At 48.4% G+C, this 26,351-nt stretch overlaps 1 protein-coding gene across 4 annotated transcripts; it reads right to left on the bottom strand.

The window, feature by feature from the left end:
* Nucleotides 1–561: 561 nt before the first annotated feature.
* On the bottom strand, nucleotides 562–26,008 carry CEP68 (centrosomal protein 68). Of its 4 annotated transcripts, none has more exons than XM_032352280.1 (7): nucleotides 25,896–26,008; nucleotides 14,917–15,322; nucleotides 11,487–12,992; nucleotides 9,985–10,107; nucleotides 7,096–7,192; nucleotides 4,027–4,199; nucleotides 562–3,083 (listed from the first exon to the last, which is right to left on the bottom strand). In XM_032352280.1, the coding sequence occupies exons 2-7, from the start codon at nucleotides 15,277–15,279 to the stop codon at nucleotides 3,063–3,065; spliced, it is 2,283 nt and encodes a 760-aa protein (XP_032208171.1). In that variant the 5' UTR covers nucleotides 15,280–15,322; nucleotides 25,896–26,008; the 3' UTR covers nucleotides 562–3,062. The 4 variants fall into 4 exon arrangements, with proteins under 4 accessions (XP_032208171.1, XP_032208173.1, XP_032208172.1 ...); XM_032352282.1 differs by having other exon boundaries at nucleotides 15,130–15,322; XM_032352281.1 differs by lacking the exon at nucleotides 9,985–10,107.
* Nucleotides 26,009–26,351: the final 343 nt, after the last annotated feature.

The raw sequence follows: 26,351 nt of genomic DNA, 5'->3' as shown, positions 1-26,351 counted from the left end.
TGAAAATCCCTCAAGTTTTACCAATAATTTTTTGGTAAAGTTTTGTTTTTTGTTTTTTTAGTGCTTCAAAGGTTTGGTTTTTGCCTTAATGATACAGTATAAAGGGGGAAAGAATTCAGAAACTTTATTCTAAAGTAGATGAATGCTACAAATGTTAGTGTGATGCTCTTCAAACTGGCAGCTTATTGGTGAGTTAATAAGAACGAACATTACATGAATTTAAGATGTAAGCATATTTACATACTTATTTAGCTTTGAAAATCTAGTGTTCTTTCCCCCGTGGCAGTCAAGACTGGGGTTTACCGCAAAATGTTTCAGCATGCTTCCCTATTTGCTTTTTCGCGTAGGACAATAAATGCAGTTCTGAAAAAAATATACAAACACTTCAAGCTACTATGGGCTTTAATAACTTGTTCCTTAATAAGGGGAATTCCCACTTGCCATGAATTAGCATATATAAGTGAAGTGTCCTAAGCCTGAGGGGTCGCAATCTCTGGGAAATCCTAGTAGAATGATAGGCACTCTGGTCTGAGCAGGAACTTCCTGTTCTTTGAAATTTCCTTTAGTATATGTGTTGCCATTGCAGCGAACTTGACCTCATCCCTTATGTCCCACTGAAGCTTCAAAATAGCCCTGTATTGATATTGTCTCCTATTTGCAGATGAACCTAGCCGTGGAGCTGCAACCCGAACCCAGATCTTAGTACTACGTACACTTCCCTGTGGACTTCGATTCTATTTATGTATAGGGACTACTAGCAGCCTTTACTACCGGTAAACTTGGGATCTCATAACTACTGTTACGTCTGTATAAAGCCACTGCTGTCCTTAAGGCGAATGTGCACCAACCACAGTGCAGTTGGCCGGCCTGGCTGTCTGCTTCTAACCCCGTCACGTCTGCTCATGGACTTGCTGCTGGCAGCATCTTCCTAGGCTAAAACCATTTCAGCCAGCGTTTTAAGGGTGATCTTAAACTCCTTCCAGCACTGCTAAAGAAAGAATTACAGCTGTGTTTAAAAAAAAAAAAAAGAAAAAATTACAGCTGTGTTGAGACCTCTTCCATGGGCATTCATAGCTAGGTCCAGAGTACCCTCAGTCACACCTTATTTCAAAGGAGATAAAAATATCTTAGATCATCTCTGAGTAAAGTAATTAGTTTCTTGGGAAACAGGGTACTCTGAAATAAAATACTCCCAAAATTCCTGTCTGTTGAAACTGGTAATTATTAGGCTGGATGAGAACAGAATGGTATATTCAGCATTCACTTGCTATAACATTGGCCAAGTTTGTTTCCCTAGGGTTGTCATCTTTGTGGATTCCTTTTTTTTTTTTTTTTTTTTAAATACAAACAGGTCTATCAAATACTAGCAAATATAAACGGGTTTAACACCTTAGGGCTATCCTGTAATAGTAGAAAGGCATATACCAATTTATAGCCACATCAAAGAGAAGGTGAAATAGATCAATTTAAGAACAGAGGCCATTATACATTTTTAAAGCATTTGTAGGTTTTTAAGAATATTTTATGTCTGTAATTATTTGCTCTGGAGGTGTTTTGTTTTGTCCTTTTTAAATCTCACAATGGAACCAAGATTAATATGGAGGTGGCAGAATCAAAACACATAGTTGAATTCTGATCATGTCCTTGCTCCATGCCCTTGCTCATTGGTAAATCATACCATAGCAGCAGGCACTTGAAATAGTGCATTTTACGTAGTTTACTTTTGTAGTTAATTTTTAAATATTAGAATTTAACAGCAACTTTTCCCAGTGACGATAAAGTCGGATTTTAAAGCAAAAAAGTCACATTTAATAATAGGACTTGAAATTCATATGGAAGTAGATGAGATGGTGGTAGGATTACATACATGGCCTCAAAACTAAAGTCCTAAACTTTTAAAGAAGGTAATTTTGTATTAAATGTTTTGTTCTAAGGGGACATCTGCTCATGAGAGTAACGGTTCCAAAGTCACCTTCTTTAGGTTCAAGATGACTTGTTCATTTTTCTTTATAAACATGAGATCTTCCTTAAGAATGAACCCTCCTCAAATGAGAATCTGGAAGGAGTCTGAAAAAAGATAAAGTGTGAAGAAACCTTTTCTGAAGTCTTAACATTTTGCTTTAGAAAGCTACAGAACTGATGGTTGATTATATATTTTTTCTTATCAAGGTACATGTCACTCCCAAGCAATGAAGAATTTCCCTTTTTTCCTTCACTACCTACAGCCTTAGTTTCTGTAGTTAACCAGGCTGCATGACCCTATCTATGTCCTTCTCCCTGATCTTGTACTACTCTTCTAAGGGAGAGTAGGAATACACGGTGGTGTCGCTCTAGAGGTCCCTTTAAGGTGTGGATAATCAGGCCACAGTCCTGCAGAAGCTCAGTGGCAGTTCCCTAAGTCCCTGACACATTTTCCTTTACCATATTAGTTAGGCAGGCAGATGGAGCCCTACTGAACCCCAAAGATAACCCCCAAGATGTCCTAACAGCCAAAAATAATTCGTTTAGAACTATTAATTTAGAGATTTAAAGTCTCTTCTAAAACTTTGAAGAGGGATTTATAAACCTAAGTTAATTTTATAAAAAGACCCCAAGTTCTTGGCCAGTATTTCTTCCCCACCCCCTACCCCCCAAGTTTCTTCGGTCTTCTGGTATACTGGTCTTCTGGTATACCGGAGAATACTAAGTATTTGGTACCTTCTCTCTCCTGTGAACCTTCTTCAAAGGCTCTCAGCAGGGACTATTTTAGGAGCTCTGGTCTTTTTAAATGGATTGGGGCGGGGTGGAACAGTGAAAGACCTGTAAATAAGCTTTATCAGCCTTGTTTGATCAAAAACTGCAAAACTACATGCTTTTATAGAGAAGCACCAAAAGGAAAACCTCAGTTTGGAAGGATTCATTTTAAATAAAGAAAAGTAGCTCAACAGCCCTTACACTTCAGGGATGAGAAAGGTATTTTAAAGCTAGTACATTACAGTTAAGTTTACCCCTTGATTTCAGTGTTTAATGGCTCTTACAAGGGCTTCCTGAAAGTTTCCCACCGCCAGATTTTAGTCGACAGGTTACGTATCTGCTTGAGATGCCTGAAAGAGAAAGAGAAACTTTTTATTTTAACAGGCAGAATGCTGCAGAGGAAGAAATGACAATCACTGTATTTATTTTAGAATTAAAATGACTCTTACTCAAATTTCTGAGGCAAGTACAGGGACTCCCTTGTCTTGACATACTTTGATTTTATCCTTTATGTTCTCTTGGCTACAGTGAACCTAGAAAGTCTGTGAATTAAGTACCACTTTTTTTTGGCTGTGGGAGAGGAAGTTTCAGAAAAAGTGTAGTCCAGTTGTGGAATCATATAGAATGTTAGGCAGTGGCGATCCCACACTGGGCACCAACCCCTCTTCCCTATCATTCCCTGTTCAACTTTCACAAAGATCTAAAGAAAGATGTTAAGTCTCTAAGGCAGGTTACATCCCACCTATCCCCCTAGCCCTTTTTGGGCGTTTGCAGGGATCACTGTTGGGAAGGGAGGGAGGGGGACCTATCAGTAACAGTCTCTGTGGGCACTTGGTGCTGTCCAGTTGCTTGAAGATTGAGCACCAAAGGAGCCGGGCAGGAAGAGCCTACAGAACAGGCAGCCTGACAGTGGCCCTATACTGGAGAAGCTTACATAATCCAGACAAAGTTTAGGGATAGAGGAGTTTTGCAACTGTTGTCTTGAAGGGGTGGAGGGACTGCCACAAAAGTGCAAGCATGGGGTACCCTAGTCCTAAAGCAGGCAGCAAGGGTGAAAGGAAGTCATGGAAGGCACCACTGAGCCCCCTCACCACAGGAAGACACCCAACCTCCTTCCTGGCAATGATAGCATCTTCCTTTTTCAGTGTCAGGGTCCCCTCCTAGCATCTCATTTACTTAAATAACTTGGTTCAGCAAGCTTCTAAGAAACAGCCAACTGTTTGATGAGTTCTGTATCCTAATTGGGCACTGGGGTCTGAGGACAGATTTTCTTCTCTTGAGTTGCCTACTTACCAGGCTCATCCCCTTTACATCAGTGCTCTTGGGTGCCACTGGCGTGTTGTCAGGAATAAGGGTGCAGCCAGCTAGCATGTCCAGAGAAGCTAGGATAGCATCATACAGGCGATCTGCGTGGCTCTCCAGCTCACTGGGCTGCTTCGAGATCCTCCCGAGGACATCCTTTAACACTAACAAATGAGGTTCAAAGCAATTAGGCCAAAAAACCCTCCCAAAACAAAAACACAACATGTAATTACATTTTCTAAAGAATCACAGAAGGCTACAGCATTTTACTCAGAATAGGAACAGGGCCATAGTTTCAGGATGTCTACGCTTTCTAACAGTGACTCCAGGGACTGCTGCTGACTGGAGGATCTATGTTGACTTCTGACTGGAGCGGAGAAGTTTCACTGGCTCCACTCTGGATTTACATAATTCACAAACAGGCACATAAGCATGGTTCTCTGGTGACTGGTGTTATCTGGCTTTTAGAGTTAAGCACAAGGCACACCCAGATCGTATGAGGCAGACTTACATAAAACAAGATGCCAAGATCAGGACACTAGGCCCTGCTATCAGGTCCTAACAGCTTCTGTTGGCTGGGGAACTGGTACTTAACATGTATACAGCTAGCCTAGTAATGTATTCAGGAACGCTTGTGAACCCTTTTTCGTGGGTCCTCAAGGAAGAGACTTCAAAAGAAAATGTTCTGAAAGCAGGCTGACAAGAGGTTAGTGAAGCCAAGATTTCCTCCAACAGGCCAAGTGTTCATCTGAGGAAGGGATGGACTAGGTTCAGAGTGCATCACACACCAGGCTGGCTTTTCTCTGAAAAACCTTATTTCCTTTGTTAAACACAGAGGCTGCCTTAGCTTCCTGAGCCTTTATCAGCTATGTTAACACTCCCTCCAGTTTCCTGCTACAGCTGCAGCATCTGCCAGCAGCGGAAGGGAAAGGGGAAGCTGCCTATCTACAGAGGATGCAGCACGAGGAGGAACCAGCGCATGCTGCGGTGAAATCAGCCTCTACGGAGGCCAGAGCAGTGCCGTGTCATGCAGGTGGAGCCCAGGCGTGCAGGTGGCCTGCGGGCAGCAGCTGTTCACCACTCCACAGTCACCAGATCGTTTTCCTTAGTGTGGAATTCAGAGACCCTTTATTTTTGTTCTGAACTTTTATTTTAGGATGTTAGAATATTTAGTTGGGGCCAAGTAAAAGGAAAGCTGGGAGTGAGAATGCAATCTTTCCCAGCCAGGCTTTTGTGTTTTAATTGAATACAGACATACAGGAGATAGTCAGACGCCTACATCTAGCTGGAGCAACTCAGTGAAGGTCAAGGGGAATGTGTGGTCTTCACACAACCAGTTTCTGGTTAGTCCTAGCAGAGGATGGGAGGGGCAATGTGTCCATCTCAAAGAGCCTGAGTACATATCTGAAAATCACAGGAACCCTAAATGCCTCTTATTTTGAGACAAGGGAAAGGGGGGTGTTCTTTTTCCAGGTTAAGCACTGAGAAGTATTATTGGGTTGGTTTTTGAATGAAGGTCAAAGAACCTGTAGCTTTTAAAAGGCCTATTGTTAAAAGCAGCCTCTGGGCAGAGTTTCCTACTATGGAGCTCTCTCCCTTCCTGCTCAGGCCCCCACACCTCCAGACAGGGCACAGCACCAGGGCAGTCAGCATCAAGGGGGCTTGAGGCAGGGCTTGTCCCTGCTTGTGTGGTCCAAGGCAGGTTCACAACTGAGATGAGTAATAACACCATCCGTCTCAGGCTGACTAATACGTCAACTGCTGCAGCACAGTGTCCGGGCACGGCTTTCAGGAGGACAAGTAGCACAGGAGCCTGAAGGACTGTTTCTGCCCCAATAAAACCCAAAAACCCTAGCGAAGGAACCAAAACAAAGAACTCCCATAATTCACACTGGGTAGCTGCCCTGCTGAAAAGTCCTTCAGTGGCTCCCTGTCCCACCGAAACCCCTCTGCCTGTTCACAGTTCTCAACCCTGGTCATCCATCTTCCCAGGGGATATCCCAGGGGATACAACATCTGGAGGGAGGTAGAGCTGTCCCTACTGGAAAGGAGGTGGAGGTACCACTGACATCTAATGGGTGGAGGCCAGGGATATTGCTAAACTTCTGCACTGTGTAGGGCCGCCCTCCTCACACAGCTTGATTCGGCCCCAAATGCGGATACCACCCAGGCTGAGAAACTGCTCTAGGTCACCTCGCTCGCAGGCACCCATCTGGTCGGGTAAGTGCCACCTCACCGCCTCCCAAGCCCAAGGGTCTGGCCCAGCTTTGCTTCTGTGGTTTGTTTCCAGCAGAAGCCCCACCTCACTCCAAACTGAGGCAGAATATAAAGGGGATCTTTTAGCTCTTGCTTTTTAGTCTTACGGGAAATCAGGGGTTGCTTTTGGCAATCTATCAGTTCTTTGCTTTAGCCTAGCATTTCCCAAGTTCATCCTCCATGTCCCATCTGTCCACAGCAAGGGCAACACCAATCGTAAATCCTTGAACCCTGCACGCTTAGGTGTACTCTCAAAGTCTGATTTTACGTTTTCCTAAATTGGTAAGCCACCCCGCAAAATGAACTCGAGACTGTCCCCTCTCATCAGCGCACTTCTTCCTTCGGCCCATTCCCTTAGAATGGACTGCTCTCAATTACAGAAACGGATACTTCCTCAGAGCAGAAAGCCAGAGAGCAGATAACCAGAGAGGGGTTCAGCCTGTGCTGGGAAAGGAGGGGAACCCCTGAGGGCCCCCTACTGTGAACATCCTATTAAAGAACCAAGGGTGACTGGATGAAAACCAGCATTCCCATGCAGGTCAGTATTAGGAGAAGGTGAAAGAGTGTCTCCTCGCAGGCTCGACTCCGCTTACCTTTAGGTGACCAGCTTTCTGGGCTGCAGGGACAGTGATGAGGTGAGGGCTGGCAGGCAGCCATCAGTATCTAAGGTAGTGGGTGCCAGGGGGGTGGGGGGAAGGGTGGTGTTCTTGCACTGCTGGATCCTTACCAGTGACCCTTAGGCCCCTGGACCAGCTGCTGAGAGGGAATGAGAGCCGGCTCGATTCAAAACTTCAGGCATCTCACCTGGGGTGTTATCCAACAGGCACTGAAGAAGAATCTCCCCCTTCTGTAAGACACTCTCTGTCAGGGACTGGTGTTCATCTATATCTTTCTTGAATTGCTTAAAGCATATCAGAAAAGAAAGAAGTTTTGTTACTATCGTTTGATAAAACTTACTCAAAATGATCCTTTGTGGAGCAGTAGCTCAGTTCCCCTCTAACCTGAAGACAAACCCACCCAATCATCACAATTCCCCAAGTAAGCAGTGCATTAGTTTAACTTCACCTACTATGAGCCCAAAGGAAATACTCCATCCTTCTTTCCGTTTACAGTCGGACAAAGTAAGAGTTTTCTTCTCCCCAACAGAGCCTGGTTCATGAACAGCTTGGGAGTCCAGGTTTCTTTCTGTCTTATCTCATGGAGTTTTCTTTAAACTCACGAGGCTACAGGATTCTCAAAACACTTCTATTCTAACGAACCTAGTAAGACCCACAAGAGAGGGACCCCCACCCACTTCTTCCCTCAGTGTCCTACTCTGTGCGGACCTTGGGCCTCAGGAAAGCTGTGAGTCTCCTAAACAGCTGATTTGTTTTCCCCTTGTGGGTACCAAGCCTTGTAGTTGTTTTTGACGTTCCTCTAGCTGCTAAGATGTGTAAAGTCAAATCCATGACGACCTTTAGTACAGGGTACAGAACTTGGTGGTTCACATCCTGGAATTAGAATCTTAATCTTAGGGGCGCCTGGGTGGCTCAGTGGGTTAAAGCCTCTGCCTTCAGCTCAGGTCATGATCCCAGGGTCTTGGGATCGAGCCCCACATCAGGCTCGCTGCTCAACAGGGAGCCTGCTTCCTCCTCTCTCTCTCCGCCTGCCTCTCTGCCTACTTGAGATCTGCCAAATAAATAAATAGAATCTTAAAAAAAAATCTTAATCTTAGATTTAACTATATTCCTATCTTTAGTTTTCTGCTGCCCTAATACCTGTACTTATTATTTTATTCTTTAGTATTTTCTGTAGTTTATATGCTGCCATAAACCCACTGTGTTTATGGGACACAAAGTACATGAGATGAAGTCAGAGTTGACAATATGTGAGCACACACAGAGACATGCTTATATGAGCTATCATCTCAGCAGGGGTCGAGTTAGCTCTCCCCCACACATGCGGCATGCACCAATCTGTGTGGGGAAGGGGCCGACAGCAGTCCCACTTTGTGACACAGCTGTGTGGGTGACACACAAGAGGGCTAGTCTTAATGACCTGTGAGGATAACGCCCAGCTCAGATCTCAGTTCTTTTTTTTTTTTTTTTAAAGATTTTATTTATTTATCAGAGAGAGAGAGGGAGAGAGAGCGAGCACAGGCAGACAGAATGGCAGGCAGAGGCAGAGGGAGAAGGAGGCTCCCTGCCGAGCAAGGAGCCCGATGCGGGACTCGATCCCAGGACGCTGGGATCATGACCTGAGCCGAAGGCAGCTGCTTAACCAACTGAGCCACCCAGGCGTCCCTCAGATCTCAGTTCTACCCACAAAGCAAGAAAGCTGCTCTGGCTAGCCTGCACGATGATGGGGAGAAGGACAGAGTGAGGGATGAAATGGAGGGACTGGACTTGTTCTACTTGGCACCTGCTTTGATAGGGATGAAGCTCAGACACTGGGCCCACACTTCTGAGCAACTTTCAGGCAGTGTCCTCTCTCCCCACAGCAGTACTGTCCCTGAGCCCCGAAGGAGTGGGCCCTGCTCTGCTCTGCACACACATTCGGAAGCTACACATGGAGGACCCTGTCCCACCCAACCTTCTCTTTCCTCAAGCATACTCTGGGCAAGGAACTCCGGGCAATCTCTCCACAAAGCAGTAAACAGCACTCCCACTAAAGTACAAAAGCTGGCCCATTCAGGGAAGTCCCTACCCTCACATTTTAGTTGGTGCCACGTTGGAAGACAAAGGCTCGCTCTCTTGAAAGGGTGTGTGTGGGGGGGGGTGTTGGGGTATGCTGCTCTGCTAAGGTGCCTCTAAAGGCAATTGATAAGGTGACAGAAATCCAAAGAACTGTCTCAGAAAACCCTTTCTAGACTAGCCTCACAGGCTCAGACCCCACACACTACCTGTGCTCCTTCAAAAGAGGTTAGAAATGCTTGGCCAACCAAACATGCTAGAGGTCTGTGGGTAGTTCAGTCAAGATTAATGTTACACTTAGGGTAATTGTACAATTTATCATACATCTCAGAACACTTCTGAAAATGAAGGGGGACCTATTGACAACTATTCCATAACAGCAGGCACACACTATCACACCAAACACCTACTCTAAAGTCAAATTAACCAGAACTCATAATTAAAGAGATTTTAAAAATAACAAAACCTTAATGAAAAAGAGGCAAAAACAAAAACAAAAACAGAAAAAACCCAAAACCAAATACACTGAGAAGCAGGTTCCAATTAGGGCTGTCCAACAGAACTTTCCATGATGATGGAAATGTACTATCTGCACCGTTCAGTACGGTAGCCACTAGACAAATATGATGCCTGGACACTTAAAATGTAGCTAGTATAACTGGAAAATAGGAATCTTTAATTGTACTTAATTTAAATAGCCATATGTGACTAGTGACTCGTAGTAGTGCAGTTCTACATTTAACCCCGAGACATCTGCAAAATTACATGGCAAATTCCCTTAAGTAGATCTGATTGAGGATCAATATATTTTCTCCAAACTCTGCTTGGCCTGGGAAATCGCTCCTACATTTTGGTTTCTCAGCAGTAAAAATCTGAAAAGGGCCTCTAATTAAATTTCGGGTAAAACAGTCAATTGTGCAATCACATACCGGGTATCAGTTATTTGAGCTTTTACTTTGTAATCAAGTACTTAGCCACCACTCTGGTGAGTGAACAGCCAGAAGCCAGGACCACATATTACCCGGTAAAGCTGCAGAGAAGACTTGAGACCTGTAAGATTGGGCTTAGATGGAATCAAGTGGTCGGTAACGTCCGCTACGTTATACAGCCAGCGGATCAGCTCTTCCAACTGACAGCAGAATGTCTGTGTAGACAAAAGAACACAAGTTTGGTGTTACCGACCAAACTGCAGTTTAGGTGTTCAAGCCAGGGGATTCTGGGAGACAGACTGTGTACCCTTCCTGAACATTCCCTCCCTCCCCTCCTTGAGGAGTCAGTCTCTTCCCTCCTTCCCTGCCTGTCCCCACCCCATAACTCCAGACCTCCGTGAAGGCAATATGGTTTTGGTCTCCCCTCAGCCTTTGTGACACCAAACATGACAGGCTGAGAGAAGCCTGCCCTGCACGAGGGGAGAACAGGATCCAGCCCAGAGCAGGCACCCCTGACATGCGAACCAATTCTTGGGTGAGCACCACTGCTAACTTTATGTCCCTGAGGAAAACAAAATAAAGGACTATAATCGTGACAAACCGGAACCCATGGCAGGAAACAAGTGAATCAAAACTGTGTGTCCCTGTTTTGCATTTGCCTCAAAGACTGTCTTCAGTATTTTACCACAGAAGAGGCACATGCTAACATTTGTCCTTCCTGCTTCCCAGGACAAACAGAATCATACATGGATATCACGGGGCTGATTCAAGCCCTCAAATGCTAGGAAATGTCTGTTGTGCCGGCCCTGGGTCTCGCCACCCGGCCTACTACTGCGTGTGTGCAGTGTCCGTGCGCTCACCCAGGGCGAGGCCACGCATGGACTGTGTGTGTGCGGAGAGTCACGTTCCCGAATATCCTTGTGTCAGGGACTATGCAAAGCCCTCAGCATGAATTATTTCATGTGATCCACACATCATCCCGAAGAGGCAAGGCTCCACACTTCACAAATGAGCAAACTCAAAAGACTGAGCCAAAATTCCAAATGATGGCAGTGCCATGATTCAAATTCAGATCTGCCTGATGCTGGTGACCCCGTTCCACAGACTGTGAATTCCACCTCCAGACAGCCCCCAGTCGACGAGAGGTCTGGTGACCAAGATGGCCAGGACACAGTGTCTCCAGGACTTCAACTCAGCGGTTCCACCACTTTATCAAACTAAAACTCTCAGAAGACCTACAGAAAGAAAACCATTTACCTTGGTTCAGTTCAGTATTTCCTAAGGGCATGTGAGCACGGACGTTTCTTGTGCAGAGTACCTCTCAATCCTCAAGGTCGAGAGCCCCAGGAAGCAGCCTGGAGTGGTGGTTAAGTCAGGCTCCCGCCTCGGGTGGGCAGCTTACCTAACCCCTCACTGCCTTTTCTCCACATGTGAAACGACCACCGCAGTCCTTACTGGGCCCAGTTGTGAGAATCCACTAAGAGAAGGCACAGCACGGTGCCTAGCCCGTAAGAAGTGCTCCAGGTTACTACGTTTGATTCCACGCACTGGCAGAACACACACCTCTAGGCAAAGCCCCTTGAGCGTTGTTTACCTTCACACACTGCATGAGCGATTCTTTTCCCTGCTCTCCCTTCCCGAGAGGCTGCCCTGTAGCATCTGGGTCCAAGCACGCGCGCTGGTCCCACACAGCTGGCAAGGAAGAGTGTGCTCTCAGCAGTCCGGAGACCCCCAGCGCCTGGCTGCTCCCCAGACTGCCGTCCCCTCCAGGGCCCCTTGCCTGGACGAAGGAGTGCAGCAAACAGTGGTTCTGGCCCTCGGGGCCCCTGGGCCCTCTGAAGACAGTCCCCGAAGGAAGCTGGCTTTGGCTCGAGTCTGATGGGAGAGAAGCTGGCCTATCACTGTCTGACGGATCCAGGGAGGTCTGCCCTTTGGCAGCCCCGGTGGGCAGGGTCACCAAGGTAGGAATGGAACCTAGATGTGAAATCAAACTAGAAACCTGCGTCAGCCGAGTGGGCAGGGCAAGATACTCATCATCACTTTCTACCTCCTCTTCTGATTTCCATCTGGACTCTGTGCAGGCAGGGTGCCAGGCACCACGGCTGGCCCCCTTCTCTCTCTCCGTCCTGGGCAAGGACCACCCTCTTGTCTTCAGCTGGGGAGATCCCACCTCAAGGTGCCTGCCCACGGGGAGCCAGTCCTTCACACCCCTCAGGGCTGGCTCTCTGCTCTCCCAAGGAGCGTCCCTACGGCCTGGGGCTCTGGGCGTAGATGCGAGTTGGTTACAAGATGCCAGTCCCAGGCTGCCCTGCTTCTGGGGTACTCCAGAGGGTGACCGCATAAGGCTTGGCTCTCTGGGCCTAGAGAATGGCAGGAAAGCCTCTGCTGATGGGCAATTCTGGGAGCCATTAGTGGGGGACTTCAGGGTACTTGCTGGGGAAACAGAAAAGCTATCCAAGTCTACACCTGAGTCCTGCAGGACAGGGTCAGCCAGCGTGTGGCTGTCAAGGTGCTTTGGGTGCTGAGGCTTGGGCCTAAGCGGGTATGTATAGTCCAGCAGATCTTCATACTCTTTATTCGGGTTCCAGAGCGGGGAGTGGCGGTCGGGGGAAGGAGGCAGGGAGTCTGGCAGCACACAGGCCCAGTACTCGGCCTGGAAGGAGAGGCGCCTCCTGCCCAGCCCCGGAGCATCAACCCCAGAAGATGGGGGCTGTGGTGACCACTGGAGCCCCGGCCCCGCCACAGAGGGGGCCAGCGGGGGGACGACCAGCTGCAGAGAGGAGGAGACCTTGGCAATGGAGCAACCTGGAGACTCTGCCTTCTCTCGGTGACCCTGGAGACTACCGAGGGAGGAGGCAGAGACGCTGCAGCTGGAGAACTGAGGAGCAGGGGCAGCTTGGCTTGCCAGCGGCCTCCACCTTGGTGGGAAAGGGAAACCTGAGTAGTGGGGCTGCTGGCTGAGGTCTAGCGCTCGCGGCGACTCAACCGGGGATGAGTCATCTTCGCTATCGGCATCGTGTCCTGAGCAAAGGCCTGTAGCTCTGGGAACACTGAGAGCCTGAGGTAGATCCTCTGAGGCAGAAAGCCTGGTCTCCTCCATCTGTAATGAGAAGAGGGAAGAAAAAGCACTCAGGTGAAAATAAGCAAACCAAGTGTCTTTCTCAGAGGAGAGCTGTGGAATTTTCCTTGGGGACCCAGATGATATTCAGGAGAACTCTCGCAAGCAGTCTGCCATCTGATGCGAGAACTGGACAGCATGTGGCGAGTGGCCAGCATGGAAGCTCCTCGTGCTCTGGGAAGCCAACCGTGGTCCCCAAACCACTCCTACCCTCCAGTCTTCATGCAAGCAGACAGCAGGCACAGCTCACGCGGCTGTCATGCTGGGGCACACCACCTAACCGTGGAGAAGCGTGTCCTGGGCAGCAGAAACCCCTGCCCTGAGATACATCCACACCCAACAGGCAGGGGACCCACCAGCCCCACCTGCTCAGCTCATGCCTCTTATAAACGAAATCAGTGAGTCCCTCATCTCAGCCTCTTCAACTCTGAGTTTCCAGTCTGTTTGATGAAGAACTTGCCCCTGAGGAAGGTAGGACAACCCAATGGCTAGGGGCGTGGGCTTTGGAACCAGAAAGACTTATGCAAACCCAACTGCCACCTTCCGGACGGAGGACTCTGGGCTTCCCTTCCCTGGTCTGTCAAATGGCGATAGTAATAGTACACCTTCCTACTGGAAGAGATTATGCTGAGTGAAATAAGTCAAGCAGAGAGAGTCAAGTACTATATGGCTTCACTTATTTGTAGAGCATAACAAATAACATGGAGGACATAGGGAGATGGAGAGGAGAAGGGATTTGAGGGAAATTGGAAGGGGAGGTGAACCATGAGAGACTATGGACTCTGAAAAACAATCTGAGGGTTCTGAAGGGGCGAGGGGTGGGAGGTTGGGGGAGCCAAGTGGTGGGTATTGTGGAGGGCACATATTGCATGGAGCACTGGGTGTGGTGCAAAAACAATGAATTCTATTATGCTGAAAGAAATTTTTTTTAAAAAGGGAAAAAAAAGTACCCCTTCCTCAGGACACGAGGATTAAAGGAACTCAGGTGTGAGAAGCACAGGGTAAGAGCTCAATGAACAACAGGTACCACAATAATAAGTCCATTTGTAGTAAGCTCATGAAACAGCTACTTCCAGGTTTGCTTATTTGCTTCCTGCCTCACCAAATCTCTGACTCACAGGTGCCCTGGGCTTCCCACCACCCCTGGCTCCCAGGCAGATGGGCCCAGCTGCTGTTTCCTCCCAGACAGTCATGATCAGCCCATCCTCACAGGACAGAACCATATGGCGGCAGCCGGCGGCAGCCTGCAGCAGCCAAGGCCACAGGGATACTGAAGAGACCAAAGCCATTCCTGTGGGAGGCCTTGGCAAGTAGAAAGTAACAAGATGTCAGAGCTGGGAAGGATATTCATGATCTGGGAAGTATCATTCAGGTCACCTTCCCAATTATACTGAGGGCCTGAAAGATTTGATGATATGCCTGACGTCACAGAGCCGAGCAGGACTGCATGCTCCCCGTGACTTGACTAGGCAAGGCTTCCCTGCAATCAGCAAGGCCCAAGAAATTCTTCTTACCCAGGGACAGTGCCGCCCACTACGGGGGCTCCAGGGCTCTGCCAGGTTTCCTGGGTCCCAAAGGGATACAGTCTCAGAGCCTCAAGGAGCCCACAGCCCTGGACCCTCCCTCCTCAAGTCTCTTCAGGGTCTTCTCCCCCCCCCCCCCCCCCAGCCGCCGAAGAGTTCAGATCACCAAGGCAGAAATAGGACTCAGCTCCCTCTGGCCCAGCCCTCTGGGCATTAGGTGAGCCTATTAAACAGAAATCATCATACCCAGACACTCCACCTTCGCCCACCAATTCCCCACCTTGTACAGGGGCTGGGAAAGCAGGTAAGATGGTAAGAAAATGCTAGAACATAATCCCAAAGGACCACATTAAACTTACAGTCCCATTTGCCTTATTACCTACCTGGCTTCCCACAGAGTGCAAAAGGTCTCTAGTCCCCGCGCCAGCAGGAGGAGGCAGGCAACCAAGAGCGAGCTGAGCTCTACCAGCCACTGGCTCCCTGCTGCTGGCGTTGGCCTGTGGCTGGCAGGATGCAGAGGTACTAGGGTCAGCCCCATCACAGCAGGCAGGGGCAGACAGCCCCTCTGTTCCCCATACAGGGGAGGCAGTCCTTGCCTCAGCTTCTAGGCACAGTGGTGGCTCCTGCTCCCTGCTCACGAGCCCCACGATGTCCACCTCCTGCTCCCTGCAGCTCCACTGCCCATAAGACGGGGGCTTTGTGTCCACGGATGCTTCCACCTCTGCCTTTTCTTCTCCCAAGGCCATTGAGATGTCCCTAGGTCAGAGTTCCCCTGAAGCCTTCAGCTCTCTACAGAATGGGAAAGGAAAAGAAAAAGATATATTCTCTGCATCTGTGTCCAGGAAACCTTGCTTTTTAATGATTAAAACAGACATCTGCAATAAAGGAAACCCACCAACAGAAAGAAAAGGTAACCTACTGAATGGGAGAACATACCTGCATATCATGTATCCAATAAGGTTTTACTATCCAAATATATAAAGAACTCATATAACACAACACCAAAAAACCAATCTGATTTTTAAAAATGGGTAGAGGGCCTGAACAGACGTTTTTCCAAAAAAGACACACAGATGGGCCAAGAGACACATGAAAAGATGTTCACATCACTCATCATCAGGGAAATGCAAATCAAAACCACAATGAGAGCTCACCTCACATCTGTTGGAATGGCCAAAATCAAAAAAGACAAAACACAGGAAGTGTTGGCGGCAAGGTGAAGAAAAGGGAGCCCCACAGAGTGCCGGTAAATTCCCAAAACCGGAGCAGCCCCCATGGCACACGATAGGGAGGCTCCTCAAACAGGCGAACTGGCAGTGCCGTATGCTCCGGCTCGCCCGCTCGTGGACTGTCCCCGGGGGAAAAGGGAAACGGTAATCTGAACAGATCTATGCCACCCTGCTCACCACACCATTACGACCAAAGCCCAGATACGGAAACAGCTGAAGAATATGGAAACAAAGAATGCAATCTGGCCATTTCTGACAATACAGATGGATCTAGAGGGTATTAGGCTAAGTGAAATAAGTCAGAGAAAGACAAACACCCTATGTTTTCATTTACAATTGGAGTCTAAAAATCAAAACAGAGAGCAACAAAAAGAAACAGACTCAGAGGGAACAAACTTAGTGGTTGCCGGAGGGGAAGGGGTGGGGAATGGGTGAAGTGGGTGACAGGGATTAAGAGGTACAAACTTCCATTAGAAAGTCAGTCAGTCACAGGGATGTATAAAGTAAACAAGCACAGTATGGGGAATATGTTCTATAATATTGGAATAACACTGTACGCTGGCAGGTAGCAACTATACTTAACCACTTACAGTGGTTAGCATTTTGTGACACGTATAACTGTGGAACCACTATGTCGTACTTATGAAACCAGTATGTCAAAAAAAAGGACTTTTTTTGTTGTTGTTGTTAGGAAAATAAAGAATAAATAGTGTTTATTTCCTCAGAGGAGAACACAGGTCTGGCTTTTCCCTGGCCCTGGAGTTTTCTGAAGGGGACAGACGAGCAGACCATTATGTCCTCTGCTTTTACAAGGCCAGCACCAGACCCAGCAGCAGGTGCCCAGGCGGGTGAAGGCAGGTCCCAATCAGAGCCAAGGCTTACACCCAGTTCCTTTGCCGCAATGTTCCTGTCGGCAGGCCGCTCTGGCCTGGTTCTGGCTGCTCTGCTCCAGGGAACAGCAGGTCAGGGCTCCGGCCGTGGCTGTGCCTCGGGTGTTCCCGCAGTGCCCACTGTGCCCAGCGGAGGGGGAAGGATCCTCTCAAAACACAGAAACCCCACCTCGGGCTGTGAAGCAGGTGGCCAGCTCTCATTCCGAGGATGGCCAGTGACCAGAGAGAGGGCAAGCAGCAACTCTTCTCCCACTAGCTTGGGGTATGATCAACTGGCACCTGAGGGAAGGGGGGGAAATGCAGGTGGGTAACAAGGACAATGGCCACATAGCATGTATGCATGTGGCAGTGACAGGGAGAGAGAGAGAGCCCGCGCCAACGAGCACGCATGCACATGCACAGGCGAGCAAGGGAGACCAGGGTGAGCACCTGGTGGGGGAAGAAGGAATGATGTGGGAACTGGACCTGAAAATAACAACCATTCCTTTAAGAGTTGCAAAGATAACAGAGACCCCCTTCCCTGAGCCCAAGGGTACAGGCAACAAGTCCAGGCTGGGAGCACTGGTGGATGGGGCTGGGGCTGGTGAGAGCGGAACAACTCCCGGAGGATTTGCAAGGGGCACAACAGAAACCTAAGTGCCTGGGATTTCAGAGGCCACCCGGAATGCACTGGGCCAACCTCAAAGCTAGAACCTGGACAAAAATAGTCCTGCTTCCGCGGAGACCAGAGGCTGGAGGGATAGCAAGAGGAGGTGCTGGGAGCAATGGGGAAGCTGAGAAAGTGGGGTTGGCCATGGAAAGGGCTCAGCTCGCACACTGGGAAACTGGGTGGGCACAGCTGCCCCTTGAGAGCGCTCTGTCTGCCTGGGCACATGAGGCTCCAGGTCCAATCGGAGGCGACCCCAGAAGAGCACACACACTTCACACGGACTCTCTTACTTTTCACAGCCCCCGGGTGGGGCAGAGGAACAATGTTTTTGGACAGGTAACAGGTAGTTGTAATATAAAATGCGCTGCAGAAGTCTCCCTCTGCCCTTGTCTCCATCCCTCACTAAAACCAGCTACCGCACATAGGGCGAGCCGACAGTGGCCCACGCCCGGTGAATACTGAGTGGCAGCAGGGGTCATCAGCGTCGTGTGGGAGTGTGGGGTACCGAATCAGTGCCAACAAGTCACCTTGCAAGCCACAAAGGAATCCAACTGAGGGAGAAAAAACAGCCAATGTTTCACAGAACAAAGGCAGAATATTTATTATTAGATAAGCCCATAAAAACAGGTGTAGAGTCTCAGTAATTTTTGTGTATGTCTCTCACCTCTTGATGCATTTGCAAACAAACACAAAAATCTTTCATCCTTCTCCCTCTTTACAAGAAAGCAGTGCACTGTTTTCAGAATGTTTTCTTTCCTTTTTTAAAAAAAACAATGATCTCGGAGACCTTTCCTCAGCAATACACAGAGAGAGTTTCCTTTCTTTCATATCACTGCCCAGCACTGTATTCCGCTGGAAGGGTGCCTTTTGGTTTATTTCACAGATCCCTTATGGGGGGATGCTGTGGTTACTCCCCATCTTTCCTCACTGCAAGCAAGGCAGCCAGGAACCACCACCGACTAGGCAGAAGCGGGCAGAGCACACAGCACTGGCGTCCAGCTCAGTGGCTGAGGGGAATGCACCTGCATGTCCTTCGCCTGTGTCACCAAGTGGTACCTCTAAGGGTGGCAGTGATTTACAACCCACCCCGCCAGCAGTCTTCAAGCTGGTTTTCCCAAGGGAGGCAGGTCCCTTATCTACCTTCAGAGGGGGAAACCAAGGCTGAGAGAGATTCAAATCCTGGACGCTATGACTCCAGAACCCAAGCTCTTTATGAAGCATCAAGGGAACAAGTTACAGAGCAGATCAGCACACAGAGAAGAGGGAAGAGACAGGACAGACAGATGAGTGACCAAGGCCGGCTAAAACAGGTTTCCATGGAGCCACAGCCTCACCTTGTGGCTGTTTAAAAAGCTACACACAGGGGCACCCGGGTGGCTCAGTGGGTTAGGCCTCTACCTTCGGCTCAGGTCATGATCCCAGGGTCCTGGGATTGAGCCCCGCATCCGGCTCTCTGCTCGGCGGGGAGCCTGCTTCCCCACCCCCCTCTGCCTCTCTGCCTACTTGTGATCTGTCAAATAAATAAAAATTTAAAAAAAAAAAAAAGCTACACATAAAAAATGTGTGTAAGCTGAGCCCATGAGCTGGAAGAGTATAACCTGCAGACACCAATTTCGACTTCTTGCTCCATTCCTAGAAACTCTCTCAATGGCTACAGTCAGGCCATGATGGGTGGCTAATTCCCCTTCTACCCGCTTTCCCCATCCACTGACGGGTGTGGTCTTGTGACCTAGCAGGAAGAAGATGATGCTGGGACAAGAAAAGGGTGCAAACAAATGATTTGTTTGATGATGTAATTTTTATGTCTTGTCTGGACTCATTCAAAAAAGAAGGTACCTATTTATCCTGGGGGGTGGGGAGTGGTGAGCTAGAATTATAAGCTTATTCAGGACACATTTTCAAGTGTGCATACAAACTGGAACTAGGTTAACACTGTCCCCAGAGACCCTTCAGCAATAGGTTAAGATGGTCTGAAATGATGATTTTCATGGAAACAGTGCTTTGGAAAAGGCAGGTTTATTTTCTCAGTGTGGATAAACAGTCTCTTCATAATCTTACTTGTTAATCTGCCTGACGAACCATGCCCCTCCAACTACACAAGTTATGGGAAGACAGACACATGTGAAGGAAGTGAATGAAAAGAAGTCCACGAGGGTAGTTCCAAGTTGTATATAAGATGCTACAGAGCACGAAGGATAGAAAAAAGCAGGGAAAACTCCTCGAAGTAGTGACTGCTGAAGGCAAAAAAGAATTTTTTAAAACTTCACTCTTGATGAAGTAGCCTAGCAAATGCACAAGTTTTAGATTTCTGAGGTTCAGTCCTGTCAGCCCTTGCCAGGCGGGCATTGGCATGAAGGTCCAGCCCTCATTTCCATAGGTTCTAGATCTTACATGATCATCATCCCTTCTAACCTTCTGAGGTGAGGATGGAGCTGCGGATTCTGCTTAGACACTTTCAATGAGAAGCAACTTACTCCTCTTCCAATGGACGGCTCCTGATGATGAAAAGGACTTGTGGTGTTGGACCAACACTGCCTCCCAGGCCAATAGCTTTACAGAACCTATAACTCTGTGTGGGGCCTTCCTGCTCAGAGATCACGGATCTCACAGTTTTCCTACAGGCTAGCCGCTCTGCGATGAGCAGAGGCCTCCTCTATAACAGGGAAGTACCGCAAGGTTGAAGTGAGGGCCTTAAGGTCTCAGAGCGCAGAAAACGAACAGTAAATTCCACCCTCCATCTGGAAAAAGTCTATACACACCAGAACTGCCCTGTCCTTGGCCAAACCAAGACACAAGCCACATAAGCTTCAGGATATTCTAGCAACCATCTGGACTTTGCTATTAAAATTCTCTATCAGTCTCCCACAGAGGCCATATGAGCTACCAGATACATATAATTAGGAGTGAGGTAGGGTTGGCATCCGCTTGCCCTACAGTAAAAATATGCTCCCACGTCACCTATGTGGCAATGCTGACTCTGCAGGCCTGGACACCTGACCCTTCGTGGTAGTACATGCCCCCGCCTGGTGCAGCCCTGTCACAGCTGCCGGCACGTCTTCCCACTCACTCCTACCCAGGAGGGGGAAAGGAGGGCTGCGTTAGGAGAGACAGGATATTCCTCTAACTCAACCATTCGGATGGGGGCACCTGGGTGGTTCAGTGGCTTAAGCCTCTGCCTTCGGCTCAGGTCATGATCTCAAGGTCCTGGGATGGAGTCCCGCATTGGCTCTCTGCACAGCAGGGAGCCTGCTTCCCCCTTCTCTGCCTGCCTCTCTGCCTGCTTGTGATCTCTCTATCTGCCAAATAAGTAAATACATCTTTAAAAAATAAATAAATAATAAACTGTTCGGATAGAGGAATGAATGACCAACCAGCGAGCGAGCCTCCTCTAATCAAACTGAGCACTATCTCCAGGATCTGTTAAATCACCACCTCCGTACAAAATAATCTGATTTATACCAACTTTGTCAGGGAAGCTGTGCTGGGGCAAGGCCCATCTCTGTCCCCAAGCACACAGTCAGCCACCTATACCAACGACACAGGGCAGGTGTCACTTCACAGAGCAAGCCCTACCACTGCAGAGCCAAATGCCTCAGACTCCCCGGGTTCTCACAGGAGGCCACAGGTATGGGTGGTGAATGCCATTCACACATAGTGGCGGAATCCGACCAGAGAACCAGACAAAGAGGCTTTAGTACTGCTCTTTCTCTAAAAACATGAAACTGCCTACAAGGAAAAGGGGAAGGGGCGGGGTAGGACCCCACATTGTCAGGTTGCTGGGAAGCTTCGGTGGGGAACAATATTTGTGGGAAAGAACTTAAGGCAGAAGCCAATCCAGGCGTGGGAGGCAGCATGATAGGGGGTAAATACATATGCAGGGGAGCTAACAAAAGGGACAGTGACAAGAGGCCAGGGCCTGCCTCAGAGCTGGGTGGGTGCCAGGAATACTGCAGCTGGAAGTTTGAGACTGGGAGGTCAACAGCCAAGAGCAACCGCCATTCTACCTGCTCCCTCCCTGGCTATTGAAGCCCCAAGTCCCTTAGTCTTCCACATGGACCCTGTCTTTTCCTGTGGGGCAGAGCACCATGGGTGCTGTGTCCACCTTTTTATTTGAAGGTCAAAGCCAAGTAAAAGGAATAAGCCAAGTAAAAAGGAAGGTCAAAGCCAAGTGATAAGGAAAAAGAGGTTCAAAGCTGCAGAGGGTAGACATGTTTCCCATGGCTTGGTAACGGCCCGAACCCATCCTCAGAAAAAAGCTCCCGCACCAGCAGCCCCTTTCCTTCCCCTCAGACTACTCCCCTCTGTTTTGCTTAGAGTCAGGAACAAATCCTCCAGCACCTGGGAAGGAGCCACTGGCTCCCTCTAAATCAATATGGTGGGAAGGCTGTGGCCAGGTTGCTTCTCTTGCTTTCTCACTCACTCACACACAGGCTGGCTGGCAACTGACTGGGACCACCAGACAGCCTCACAGGAAGGCCGGTCTTCTAACTCATCACGCAGGTCTATGAAAGGCCTTTAAAGAGATGCCCCTGCCATATCTACAAGGAGCTTGGCTGAGCTTCCGGCCCCCTGTCCACTCAACCACAAGCTCTCTGGTCTCCGTAGCAGATTGTCCCCATCTAACAAAACTCAAACCATGAGGATACTCAGGACTCAACGTGTTAATAACCATACCGTCTATTCCCACCAAAGAGCAAGGCAGAAAAACAGCTTTCCTGTAACAAAAATCTCTCCTACTGTCTGAGCAAGCCGGTCCTGGAACCATGGTTGCTGTTCCACAAGCCACTGCTTGTACCACAGTACTGAGTGTTTTCTATGAGGCAGTCAGATTACATGTATGAAGACCGATAAGAATCTTACTGATAAAAACGCTGCTCACTGTACCAAAGAATCCTCTTTTGGAGAAGGTACCAGAGAATTCTCCGGTCTCCACAACAAAAACAAGTGTTTCACTGAACAGCCAGTTTGTGTTTACTTGAAAGGTACTGGCGAAACTGGTAAAATTTTCCTCTTTGCTTTGAATACTAGGAAACTCAGCAACAAATCTGCAATCCTATCCAAGCAAAAAGCTTACGACAGAAGGGCACACACCTTTTATACTAATCTTACCCTTGACTTCATCTTACTTTTCTTTCAATCTATATGCCTCAATTACTTCTATTAAAAATCTTGTTATATGGAAAGTATCTTGGAATGATTTCACGAACAGTTTTTTGGAACAAAATGTAAGATTGTTAAAAATAGAATAACATAATAAATAAAAAAAGATCATATATTCAAGACTTTTATCTCAAAACCATAAGAAAACAAAGCCTGTTTTTAGCAGTACTTCTAAAAACCAAATGCAGGGGCACCTGGGTGGCTCAGTCACTAAGTGTTCTGCGGCTGGCTCAGCCATGATCCCAGGGTCTAGGATAAAGCTCCATGTCAGGCTCTCTGCTCAGTGGGGAGCCTGCTTGTCCCCCTTCCCTCTGCTCCTCCTGCTTGTGCTTTCTCTCTCTCAAATAAATAAAATCTTTAAAAAAAAAAAAAAAAGTAAAAACCAAATGCAGATACTTATGTTAGCATGTTTCTATTTCTACTCAAAGTGTGGTCTGAAGACCAGAAGCATGGGCATCACCTCAGAGTCTACTGGGAATGTAGATTCTCCGGCCCTACCAGAGTCTTGAAATCAGAATTTATATTTGAGCAAGATTTCCAAGGGACTGGTAATGTTTCAGAAGCACCAGGTTAATCAGCACACCTGTTTTGGCATACTGGAAAGAACTACTACAGTGGCTTTACAACCATTCACTGTCTTTTTTTTTTTTTAGATTTTATCTTTAAAAAGTAATCCCTACAGCCAATGTGGGACTTAAACTTACAACCAACCCCAAGATCAAAAGTTGCATGCTCTACAGACTGAGCCAACGGCACACTCCACTGAGTGCCTATCCTATGCCAGGAGCATTTGAAAAGGAAATTTATGGTCTTTGCCCTTAAAGTCTTTGCAATAGGACACCAGAGAAAGTTCACACCCTGAGCAGGTTTTTAATAGCTAATTATAGTATGTCAGATCTGGAAAGGAGACCCCAAAAAGAACCATATTCCCTAGAAAGGATTCAGGATTCATTATGGCTACATTAAAAACAGAATCAAAGACCAGAATTCTTGTGACAGTTAAAAATGAAAAGGAGAAAGTATTTGTTTTGGAGACTCCAAATGATTTAAGAGAAACTGATGTGCCAAGGGGACCTACAGCTGGAAGGAAATATACAACTTTGCCTGCATCCTGCCCCCAGAAAGTGGTACAGGAAAACCTGGAAGTGAGGCAACATCCCCTACAGGTTCTGTCACCTCTAGGTCAAGCCAACAGGTCTAAAGTCAATGAGAAGGCTTATTCCACTTTACGCAGTGTCTGTGAATAACTCCAAAGACAGGAGACAGTTTCTTCATGAGAACAGTTAAGTTACAAGGAGAAAAGCCACTCCAAGTCCATTCCCACAACCTCCGCCTTTCTGGCTGAACCAATCATCCTGAAGATTTCTTATTAGCCACAACAGGCCCCATCTATTCCCCTGCTCTTACAGGATCATTCTGAGTATCAGACCACACTAATAGTGTATCAACTACTACTATAGTACTTGGCCAAATTATTACCAGGCACTTAATTTTTAGTAGGTGGTGAGACTCTAAATGAATAACAGATACTCATTGGAATATGTTCACTGTGGAGGAGTCAGAAGAGGCTTAAGGACTTTGTAAAATCAAGCAACAGATAAGGACTAACAGGCAGAGAGACCCTGAAGGGTCAAGTATACACAGAAACTTAACATGAGTAAATCTATTTAAATATCTGTTTATTTTTATCCTAATGACTCCTAACAGCTCCTGAACATTTTCTTTGAGCCATGAACTATCTAAGCACTTTATATCAATATCTTATTCAATCCTCTGAACCCATGGACTAGGTACTACTGTAACTCCCATTTTACAGATGAGGAAACTGAGGCACAGAGAAGCTAAATAACTTATCCAGAGTTAGTAACATGACAGATAAAGCCTAATTTAACTTAAGAGCCAGAAGTAAACTGCATCCCTAATCTGTAAAAATAAGTGGCCCAACAAATTAAAGGAATGAGGGGTGCCTGGGTGGCTCAGTGGGTTAAGTCTCTACCTTCAGCTCAGGTCATGGTCTCGGGGTCCTGGGATAGCCTGGCATCTGCATCGGCATCTGGCTCTCTGCAGAGCAGAGAGCCTGCTTCCCCACCCCCCCCCATCTCTCTGCCTGCCTCTCTGCCTACTTGTGATCTCTCTCTCTCTCTCTCCCAAATAAATAAATAAATAAATAAATAAATAAATCTTTTTTAAAAAATTAAAGGAATGAAAATTTTTGTTTTGTCAAGGTTTGGCTACACTGCTGGGTTTTTTTGTTTTGTTTTGGCTTTAGTCCCCAAGTATCTTCTATGTTGCAAGCACTGTTCTAGGAGCTAGGGAAACTACAATGTGATGTTTAAAGCAGAGGCAGTAGAAACTAACCTAAACTAACCTAAAGGAAGACGTGATTAATTAGCTGTAGGGTGGGGGAGAGCTTTAAAAGTTTTTCAGGAGAAAAAAAAAAAAAAGTTTTTCAGGAGAGGTGAAACTGAGTTCTTTACTCTTTTCAGTACTGAGTAACCTAGAACTGATCCAGGTGACGCACAAACGAGGATTAAGTGGTGACCTCTACTTCTTTTAACCAAACCCTAGGCAAAATGACCTATAGATTCTGTCATGCATCTTAGCAACACCCTTCCCACCCTAGATCTAGGAGCTGTTAGGGTATTTATGAATACTACCAATCTTCGCGCAGGCCCCACTCCTCACTGAATTCCCAGTGAGGTTCAAACTGCTGTGGCACTGGCAGGTTTCCGCTCATTTTTATTATAAACAATACACGGAGCCCAACCAAATAATTACAAAGGACCAGAGCATGTGCCCCTAGGCTGCTGAGCACAGTTCCGGGGATGAGAGTGGGAAAGGGTGGCCCTTCCAGACAAAAAAGCAAGACATTGTACTTTTTCCCCCCTCGGCAGCTGCTGCATTCACGGCACCAAGGAAGCATCATTCGTCTCCATCTTCCCCGTGGGAATGACCCTCAGCGGGCGAGAGAGGGTCCCCGCGTTAGCACCGACCGCAAGCAGCGCCAGCGCCTGACTCCCGAGGCCACTTGGCCCCCGGCGAGAGCGCAGGGTAAACAGCACACGCCCGAGGACAGACCGCGAGGGAAAGTGAGTTCGTCCGCGGCCGGGGCCGACCAGCAGCGCAGCTGCTCGGGCAGGAGGATACGTGGGCACGCGCGCCCCCCTCGGCCCGGCCTCCCCGCGCTCAGGCGCTTCCAACCCCGGCCTCTCGCTTCCGCGCCCGGCACTCGCCGTTCCGCCTGCAAAATGGAGGCGAAGACACGAGGCCCCCCTGCCCCCAGGAGCCCTTTGTGCCCTTCCCGGCGGGGAACGCGGGGCCCGGCGACGCGCCCCGTTCGTAGACCCGGAGAGGCTGCAGGGCAGGGGGAACGGGCCGTGCGGGCGGGGGTTGCAAAGCCTCGACTTCCGCGCCCGCGCGCCGGAGCTACCTACCTCGCCTCAAGCCCTCTGAAGGCCCCGACCAGGCCTGCGACCACAGCACACCGACGCGGCGGCCCAGACACGGGGGTCCCAGGTGAAGACCGCGGCCCTCACGCCCGAGCCCGCTACGCCGGGGGCGGGACCGAGCGCCAGGCACGCCCCTAGGGCACGCCCTCCTCCGCGCGGAGGCGGTCTTTGGAGCTGCGCGGCCAGTCCCAGCCCTAAGACTGGAGGCTCGACCAATATACGACCGGTGCCCCCAAAGAGCCCACCCCTCGTGCCGTTCTGGCCTATAGGAGGCCGGATCTTCTTCGGCCGTCAGTCCTCGCCTTCCGCGCTCGGGGCTCATGTTTGTCTGTTGCCGGAGAGCGGGGTCCTGCGTAGGTCGCAAGCTGAGTCATGCATTCGTTCATTCATTTTGCGCAGGGCACGCGGTAGCGTTCGAGGAGCGCCGCCACGCCGGAGGCG

The sequence above is a fragment of the Mustela erminea genome, chromosome 7, assembly GCF_009829155.1.
Source record: "Mustela erminea isolate mMusErm1 chromosome 7, mMusErm1.Pri, whole genome shotgun sequence".
In the NCBI taxonomy this organism is placed as follows: domain Eukaryota; kingdom Metazoa; phylum Chordata; class Mammalia; order Carnivora; family Mustelidae; genus Mustela; species Mustela erminea.
Note: the sequence above shows the minus strand (reverse complement) of the source record. Positions and strands in the feature narration are given on the sequence as shown.

What these genes read in the sequence shown, in the direction of transcription:
- CEP68 (XM_032352280.1), bottom strand. Translation starts at nt 15,279, where the DNA reads ATGGCCTTGGGAGAAGAAAAGGCAGAGGTGGAAGCATCCGTGGACACA. An exon ending in TGCACTCTGTGGGAAGCCAG is followed by an intron (nt 12,993 to 14,916) that starts GTAGGTAATAAG and finishes TTCTCATTACAG; the next exon opens with ATGGAGGAGACCAGGCTTTC. An exon ending in CCTGTTGGATAACACCCCAG is followed by an intron (nt 4,200 to 7,095) that starts GTGAGATGCCTG and finishes CTCATTTGTTAG; the next exon opens with TGTTAAAGGATGTCCTCGGG.